This window comes from Molossus molossus, unplaced genomic scaffold (genome assembly GCF_014108415.1).
Source record: "Molossus molossus isolate mMolMol1 unplaced genomic scaffold, mMolMol1.p scaffold_m16_p_6, whole genome shotgun sequence".
NCBI lineage: Eukaryota > Metazoa > Chordata > Mammalia > Chiroptera > Molossidae > Molossus > Molossus molossus.
This window is the reverse complement of record NW_023425399.1, coordinates 20,016,097-20,025,719: the sequence shown is the minus strand read 5'-3', so window position 1 is coordinate 20,025,719 and position 9,623 is coordinate 20,016,097. Positions and strand designations below refer to the sequence as shown.

Here is a 9,623-nt window from a genome sequence, read left to right as displayed (position 1 = left end):
CGTGCTACGCATGTTCTGATAAACATCCCCCCATTTTCCTTGCTTCTCTGATCCAAATCCGAAGCAGGCATCCTGGTGGATGAGAGAGGAATGTATGTGTTAACAGATTGAATCCTACCCTTGTCCCGCCTCCCCTTACTCAACATCGAGTGTGACAGGCTGCCTCCTGGAGCTGAGAGGAGAACAGAGCTCACCTTCTCCAGGGAAGACAAACTCTGAACACACAGAGTGACCCCAGAGCCCAGAAAAGAGGGCATCAACTAGCTGCTCCTCCTCATGCTTCCTACAGCAGCCCACAGCCATATCTTACTCCCTCCCGTGCCCTTACCTGGTCTTTACTATCTTCCACTCCACTAGGGAACTAGATCATCGTCCAAAATCTAAGAAAGAAAGAATTAGAAGGTGGGGGAGCCTCAGATGCCCCTGAGACCTGGGAATATCCTGCAGCTGCTCTCAATAGATTACCCTGCAATGACCTCCCCTCACCTCCATGCTAAGAATGTCTGAGTCCCCAGACCATCACCTCCTGACTCAGAGCATCTGAAGTCCATGCCAGACCAGAAAGCTTCAGGAGAAGCAGCAGCAGCTGTCTCCAGGAACCCTGGGCCCCGACATTCCTACGGCAGGTAAAGTGTCCCATACTTTGGTTCCCTACCATCTTGAAGCCCTGAACAGGAGTCTGCTTCATCCTAGGAAGGGAAACAGAAACTGGCAGAACTCTGGGAACAGGCCTGGCCTTCCTGCTCTCTGCCCTCTCCTCAGCACCCACCTGAAGACTGTGGTGTGTTGGGTGACGTTGCTAACGAGGCCAGAAGCCCGCAGGATCTTCGAGTTCCCCACCAGCACACAAGTCCCGCAGTACAGATTATGACTCACTGAGGATCTGGGAATCACCCTGAACAGCTGCTCCCACGCTTTGCCCAGCTCGCTCGCCGAGTTCATGCCCTGGAAACACCCACGGAGGAGACTGAGGGCTAGGACTCGGTATCATCAGCTCCCAGTAGAAGGAAGGCAGACCCTGGTTGGTGAGACCTCCATCCAGAGGCAGGGGCTGAGGCTCTGAAGATGGGAGGTGCACTAAGCCAGAGCCAAGGGTAGGGGTTTGGGACAGAAAGTGAGACATGGGCTAGGCCTGGGAAGGACAGGGGAGGAGTTGGTCAGTGTTGATCAACCACCAGAGCACAGCATTGAGGGTCATGGACTCTGTTGTCCCCACAGGTACCCTATTGTCTTCTCATACATGCATCAAACCAGTTCTGTTTTCTGACCCTGTGGTGGCAGAGGGAGTAGTTGAGGGTCCCAGATGGGCAGCCACACTTCCTGAACTTGAACCAAAGGCAGTTGCCACGCCATGGTACCAAGTACGTCAGTTTTTCCTGGGGTGTCGATTCAGCTTTCCAATCCAGGCAGGGGACCATCAGGCACAAGATGAGCACCCAAAAGACCCATAGGACAAAAATCTGCAACACACATTTCATGTCTGGCCTAGGCGACGGTCTCCATGGCAGGCAGCAGACTGGCTTCTTACCTGGGTCAGAGAAAAAGAGGATTGAGGCTACACACAGCCCCACGAGCCTCTGTCCCATTGGCCTCTGTGGCTCCTCAACCCTCCACACCACACCTCCTCCCAACCCCTCATCTTCTGCCTCCTTATCCGTTTGCTCACCTCCAAATAGGACTCTAACTGGGCCTGGGATGGGAGGTGCGAGAGCAGCAAGCTAATACGTGGTGTGTCCTGTATCCTTCCCGCAGGAGGAAAGCTTGGCTCTCAGTGGAGTACATCTGCCACCCAGTTATATCACAGGTCTCATCATAAAGTACACTTTGTGACCTCCCTCCTTTCGCCTGCCTGGGCAAAGCCACCAACCTATCCCGTCTGTAGTACACAAGCTGCCTACACTGAATGTAAAAGCCAGGAAGACAGGGACTGACTTTGTCGTCTTTAGCTCTGCATCCTTCAGACTTAGAACCATTTAATAAACATTTATGAGATACATGAACAGAGTAGAGAGGGAACTTAAATCCTATTTATGTCTGATGCCCCCTTTCCAATTGTGGAACCGACTCAGACCTCTCCTTTCTTCTCTAGACCCTATATCTGACAGCCCACTGGACTTCCACTAACATGTCTCAGAGACCTCTCACACTGAACAAGCCTGAGACTGAACTTAGATTTTTCCCTTTAACCCAATTCCTTCCCAAGACTTCTGCCTCTAAAGGACCCCACCATTCACTCAGTTGCTGAAGGCAAAAGCCCTCTCCTATGATTTCCAAATTCATTTTTATTTATTTATTTTTAATTTTTTTTCCTTTATTGATTTTAGAGAGAGAGGAAGTGACAGGGAGAGATAGAAACATCGATGAGAAAGAATATTGATTAGCCGCCTCCTGCATGCCCCCCACTGGGGATGTGGCCCACAACCAGGGCATGTGTCCTGACCGGGAATCGAACTGGTGACTTATTGGTGCATGGGTCGATGCTCAACCACTGAGCCACATCGGCCAGACCCAAATTCATTTTTTTTTTTATCCTCACCCAAGGACATTTTTTGATATTTTGTTCAGATAGAGTGGGAGGAAGAGAGAGAGAGAGAGAAACATCGACGTGAAAGGGACACATCGAATGGTTGCCACCCACACGACCCAACCAGGGCCAGGGACAAACTGCAACCAAGGTACGTGCCCTTAGCAGGAACCGAACCCGGGTGTCTCCAGACCGCAGGCCAACGCTCCAACCGCTGAGCCAAACTGGCCAGGGCTCATTTTTTTTTTTTAATCCTCACCAGAGGACATTTTTGCATTTATCTTCATACAGAGCAGGAGGGAGAGAGGGAGGAAGAGAGAGAGAGAAACATCGACGTGAGAGAGACACATCGAGTGGTTCCCACTCACACGACCCCAACCAGGGCTGGGGACAAACTGCAACCAAGGTATGTGCCCTTAGCGGAAACTGAACCCGGGTCTCTCTGGACCGCGGGCCGATGTTCTTTTTTTTTTTATCCTCACCTGAGGACATTTTTTGATATTTTGTTCAGATAGAGTGGGAGGGGGGAGAGAGAGAGAGAAACATCAACGTGAAAGGGACACATTGAGTGGTTGCCAAATGTGGTTACCACCCACACGACCCAACCAGGGCCGGGGACAAACTGCAACGGAGGTACATGCCCTTAGTGGGAACCAAACCTGAGTCTCTCCGGACTGCAGACCAACGCTCTAACCGCTGAGCCAAACCGTCCAGGGCCCAATATAATTTTTAATCCATTTGCTTCTATCTCCAAACTGCCTTCTTCTCGTCATCTCCACTCTCATCCCCTTAATTCAATCTTAGCCTGGGCATTTTATAGCTTTTATTATTATTTTTCCTTTATTGATTTTAGAGAGAGAGGAAGTGAGAGGGAGAGAGAGATAGAAACATCGATGAGAGAAAACATTGGCTGCCTCCTGCATGCCCCCCACTGGGGATTGGGCCCACAATCGGACATGTGCCCTGACCAGGAATCGAACCGGAGACCTCTTGATGCATGGGTCGACGCTCAATTCCAGGTTAGGGCACATAACTAGGTTGTGGATTTGATACCCAGTTGGGGCACGTACTGGAGGCAACCGATTGATGTTTCTCTCATAATCAATGTTTCTTTCTCTCTCTTCCTTCCTCTCTCTAAAATCAAAAAGGAAAAAGAAAGAGAAACTGAGTGATGGGTACATGGGACCTCTCCTTACTATTTTTGCAATTTCTTACAGTTATTTCAAAAGAAGAGAATTTTTAAATCATCTAGAAAAAATGTATAGTAAACTTTATTGCTGCTTTGTCAATTGATTAATCTTTTCTACTGCTGTAAAACATTCAAAAACTTTACCATTTTAACCATTTAAAAATGTACAATTTGTGGTAAACACACAATACAATATACAGATGATGTATTACAGAATTGTACACCTGCAACCTATATAATTTTATTAACCAATGTTAACCCAATAAATTCAAATTCAATTTTTTAAAAAAGAAAAGAAAAATGAGAAAAGTTAAAAAAGAAAAGAAAAGAAAAGAAAAGAAAAGAAAAGAAAAGAAAAGAAAAGAAAAGAAAAAGGCAGCCTGGACAGTGTAGCTCAGTTGGTTGAGCATCATCCCCTGCACCAGGAGGTCACCTGTTTGAATCTCCAGTTTGCTATTCCCAGTAGGGGGCAGGCAGTTGGCAGCCCATCAATGTTTCTATCTCTCTTTCTCTCCCTTCCTCTCTCTGAAATCAATAAAAACATTTAAAAATAAAAGAAAAACAAACCTCTATCGGGATATTTTCTCCCATTCCTCTCCCTGGTCGCCAGCCTGTACAGGCCCATTGAATCCATCAGTGGAGTCCGTGGAATGCTCTCTAAGACCCTTCATTACTACTTGTAAAAGTGTTTGGAACCTTCTGTGATGCCCACGGAATTCAGACAGGAAAGAATCATTGTAGAGTGTTGGAGGTTCTGGAACTTTCTATTCACCTTCAAAGATGAAAACAGTAACCACTAAAGACTCCAAGAGATAGGAATAATAGACCATTTCGAGCATCCTGGAGGAGACTCAGCTCTCAGTTTTTAGACAGGACCATGCATGTGGGAAGGAAACTGGACAGGGAGTTAGGAGGTGTAGGTGTTGTCCCCACTCAGCAACAATGACATTGGTAGGTCAGCTTGATCTTACCTTAGTCTTGGTTCCATCTTTTCTAAAATAAGAGGGAGTAGCCCTGGCCGTTTTTGCTCAGTGGTTAGAACATTGGCCTGTGGACCAAAGAGTCCCAGGTTCAATTCCCACGAGGGGCATGTACCTCGGTTGCAGTTTGTCCCTGGCCCCAGTTGGGGTTGTGTGGGTGGCAGCCAGTCGATGTGTCTCTCTCACATCGATGTTTCTCTCTCTCTCTTCCTCCCTCTCTCCCTCCTGCTCTATGTGAAGATAAATGCAAAAATGTCCTCGGGTGAGGATAAGAAATAAATAAATAAAAATAATAAAATAAGAGGGAGTAAACTAAAGAATTCCTCAACTCTTCAGTTCTATTCTCTAAGACTGATGCTAATTCAAGTAAGTGATGGTAATTGTAAAAAAATAAAGTAAGTGCCCTGGCCAGTTTGGCTCAGCGGTTAGAGCGTCGGCCTGCGGTCCGGAGAGACCCGGGTTCGGTTCCCGCTAAGGGCACATACTTCGGTTGCAGTTTGTCCCCGGCCCTGGTTGGTCGTGCGGGTGGCAGCCACTCGATGTGTCCCTTCACGTCGATGTTTCTCACTCTCTCTCCCTTCCTCTCTCTCCCTCCCACTCTATCTGTACAAAAATAAATAAATAAATAAATAAATAAAGTAAGTAAGTAAAGGGCTGTGATTTTTTGAAAGTGTGCAATTCAATGATAATACATTCACAGTGTTATGCAACCATCACCACTGTCTAGTTTCAGAACGTATTCATCACCCTAAAAGGAAACCCCATACACATTAAGCAGTCATTCCCCATTTTTCTCTTCTCTTGCCCCTGGAAAAGTGATCTTTTAAAAAGTTAAATCATCTCGAAATGTTAGCTTTGCTTTTCAACAACTTTATGAAGGCACAATTTACTTACCATATAATTGACGCATTTTAAGCGTATGACTCGATGACTTTTAGTATATTTATTCAGTTGTGCAAGCATCACCACAACCCGGTTTTAGGACTTCTCCATCAGAGATCCCTCATTCACCTTTGCCATCAATCCCACTCCTCATTTTAGACAACCACTAACCTATTTTCTCTATAGATTTGTCTTGTTTGGTCATTTCATATAAATGGAATCATACAATATGTGTGATTATGATGTCTCAGTAATGTTTTGTTTTTATGTTTTTGTCTTCTCAGCCAGGACACAAATTGAGACAAGTGAATAGTTTTATTTTCTAGCCCACCCTTTTCCTAAGAGTCTAGCTCTGTCAAGGTCCCATCTTTTTATTGAGGCCTCAAGGTATCATCTCTTCTCCCTAAATAGGCATTGATATCCAATACCCAAAGAAGAACCCCCCCCTTCATCTATTTTGACAGTGCTAATAGGACAAGTACAATATGGTCATGGGGGATTCAGGCTACACTGATTAAAAAATACTTTGTAAAACCATTTTCTTCCCAGCTATTGGAGTCCAATAAAAAATAAAAAAATAAAAACACTTCCTGCCCTGGCCGGTTTGGCTCAGCGGTTAGAGCGTTAGCCTACGGTCTGGAGAGACCCGGGTTCGGTTCCCGCTAAGGGCAAGTACTTCGGTTGCAGTTTGTCCCCGGCCCTGGTCGGTCGTGTGGGTGGCAGCCACTCGATGTGTCCCTTTCACGTCGATGTTTCTCTCTCTCTCTCTCTCCCTCCCACTCTATCTGTACAAAAAAAAAAAACACTTCCTCCCAAAGCTTTTCAAAAAACTTTTTTTTTTCTTTTAGAGAGAAAAAGGGAGAGGGAGAGACATAGAAACATCGATGAGAGAAAACATTGATTGGCCACCTCCTGCATGGCCCCCACTGGGGATTGGGCCCACAACCTGGGTATGTGCCTTGACCGGGAATCGGTGACCTCTTGGTGCATGGGTTGATGCTCAATCACTGAGCCACACAGGCAGGGCAAAACTTTTAAAAACTAATGACACATCTCAGTAAATTACAGCTTCTAACACATTCCAATGGACAAAATCATTTAAGTAAAAGTGCTTTGTAAACTGTAAATGTCTATGTTAATATAAAGTATTATGGTGCTAAAAAAAAAAAAAAGTAAAAGAAAACCAAAGGCTATAGATTGCTGACACACCAGCTCCTTTAGAAACCACTCTCTGCCCCATCCCCAGCACAAAATCAGCTCACAAGTTGACTGCCTTTTCAACTCAGTCACCAGCTATATGTTCAAAGGGATACTTATTCAGCATTTCAAGGTGCTTTGCAGCAGGAAGGTTCAAGTCTGCATATTGCTAGAAGTAGAATTAGAGCCTTTATAATTCGTTTTCTAATTGATTATTGTTTTATGACTTATGTAATTATTTAAATAATGCTCGACAAATATTAAAAGAAGGTTTTTCCTTAGGTGGATGTCACCATAGTGCACAGAAAAAGTATCTGCCTGAGACTCTTCTCATCTCAGTGCTTCTCAAACTTGAGTATGCATCAGAATCACCTGGAAGGCTTAATAGAAACACAGAATGCTGACCCTCATCCCCAGAATTTCCCATTCAGTTTTCCTTGGGTCGAAGGCTGGAATTTGCATTTCAAACAAGTTTCCAGGTGGTGCCAATTCTGTTGGTCCAGGGACCATGCTTTGAGAACCACTGCCTTAGCTGATCGTATCCAGCCAGCAAAGTATTTTACAGAGCAAAACTGATTCCTTTATTATAATGAAATCTTATATTCTAGTTATATTTTTCCTTTCTAAAGACAGCTTATAGCCCTGGCCAGTTTGGCTCAGCGGTTAGAGCGTCGGCCTGCAGACCGAAGAGTCACAGGTTCGATTCCGGTCAAGGACACCTACCTCGATTGTGGTTCGTCCTGGGCCCTGGTCGGGGTCGTGAGGGAGCCAACCATGTGTCTCTCTCACATTGATGTTTCTCTCTCTCTCTCTCCTCCCACTCTATCTGAGATAGATGGAAAAATATCCTCCGGTGAGGATTAAAAACAAAAAAGACAGCTTATAATATTTTCCTTCCATAGCCTGCAATAGCTTCCTAACTGGTATCTCTACTTTTATTTATCCATCCCTCATCCATTCTTTTTTTTTAAATTTTTTTCTTCATTGATTTTTAGAGAGAGAAGAAGTGAGAGGGAGAGAGAGATAGAAACATCAATGTGAGAGAACATCGACTGGTCACCTCCCTCATGCCCCTAAGTGGGGATTGAGCCCACAACTTGGGCATGTGCCCTGAACAAGAATTGAACCAGTGACCTCTTCATGTATAGGTTGATACTCAACCACTGAGCCACACCGGCCGGGCTTTAATATGTTTTTATTGATTGTTTTGAGAGAAAGGGAGAGAGAGATAGAAACATCTATATGAGAGAGAAACATCCATTGGCTGCCTCTTGCACACCCCCACCAGGGATCAAGCCCACAACCCGGGCATGTGCCTTGACCAGGAATCAAACCAGGACCTCTCAGTCCATGGGACAACGCTCAATCCACTGAGCCACTCTGGCTGGGCCCTCATCCATTCTTAACCCAATAATTGGCATGATCTTAAACTAATTTCATGCTTGGATCCTTAAAATGGCATCCCATTGCACTCAGAATAAAATCCAAAACCCTTATTCATCTCACACATTTTCCAGCTATTCTGGCTTTTTCCTGTTCTTAGAACTTTCCAAGTTCTATCTTGCCCCAGGACCTTTGCACTTGCAGCTCCTTTTCCACTCCTACCCTCAGCACTTCACCTCTCTAGTTCCTTCCCTTTCTTCAAGTCTCATTTTATTTATTTATTTGTTTGTTTATTTATTTATTTATTTTTAACCCTCACCCGAGGACATTTTTCCATATTTTGTTCAGATAGAGTGGGAGGGAGAGAGAGAGAGAGAAACATTGATGTGAAAGGGACACATTGTGGCCACCTGCACAACCCAACCAGGGCCGGGCACAAACTGCAACCGAGGTACATGCCCTTAGCGGGAACCAAACCCCGGTCTCTCTGGACCGCAGGCTGATGCTCTAACCACTGGGCCAAACGGGCCAGGGCTTCAAGTCTCATTTTAAATGTCACTCATTTGTGCATCTTGCCTTGACTCCTGTATTACTGAAGTCTCTAAGAAGCTCTCCTAATTAGACCCCAAGACCCCCTGACATGTCCTTATTCACCATGGTATCCCCAAACCCAGGAGAGACCTGGAAAATGGGAAGAGCTTGATAAATGCGTGTTGAAGAAGTGAAGAAGTGAGTCATCTAGTTTAGAGCCCCACTGAGGAGGGAGGTCTTTGAAGTCAAACATGGATAGGCACAGAGTGGACAGAGGTCAGAAAGGAGAGGACAATTTCTGTTAAGGTTATCCTTGGGCATCCATGTGAGAATAGTTCTTGTACTTGGTGGTGGTAGCTTATGCATGGAAAACACCCAGGCTCTGGAGGCAGAAAAAACAGATCTTGAATCCTAGCTTTGCCCCATTAACTACCCTGCAACTTTGAGCAAACTCAATTCACCTCTTGGCTTCCCTATCTATAAAACGGGGCTTGAAATAGCACTTACTTCCCAGGATGGTTCTAATGGTAGAATGGATTAGAGAAGTTAGCATATTGTCAGTTTTCAATTAATATGCCTTAGTCCTTTCCTTCTTCCCTTCCCTAGCAAAGTGCAGCCTGAGAGCAGAAGGGGCACTCTGGCATTGCTCAGCTTCTCCCAGAGTCAGACTGCCACAAGGTACTCAACTCCTGTCCCTCCTCCTCTTCCTGGAAGCCTTCTCTAACCTAGCATGCCAGTCACTTTCTCCTATTGACTCGCAGTCCTCTGTGCCCCCTCTCATCCAAGTCCTGGTCTTACATCACTGAATGATTTGAGCCATGTACCACCATGAGCCATGCTTGGGAGAAGCACTGATGCTGTTTGAGTAATACCAACCCAAAGGCCCTGGCTCCCAGTCTTCTGAGGTCCAGAGAAATTGGAATCAGACCCTGCTATT

General features: G+C 45.5%; 1 protein-coding gene across 1 annotated transcript; it reads right to left on the bottom strand.

The window, feature by feature from the left end:
• Positions 1-353: 353 nt before the first annotated feature.
• CUNH20orf173 (chromosome unknown C20orf173 homolog) lies at positions 354-1,478 on the bottom strand. The gene is given in 6 exon segments (XM_036244129.1): positions 354-380; positions 518-689; positions 770-946; positions 1,170-1,218; positions 1,221-1,241; positions 1,244-1,478. Coding segments are annotated over 6 exon segments (681 nt in total).
• Between the last annotated feature and the right edge of the window lie 8,145 nt (positions 1,479-9,623).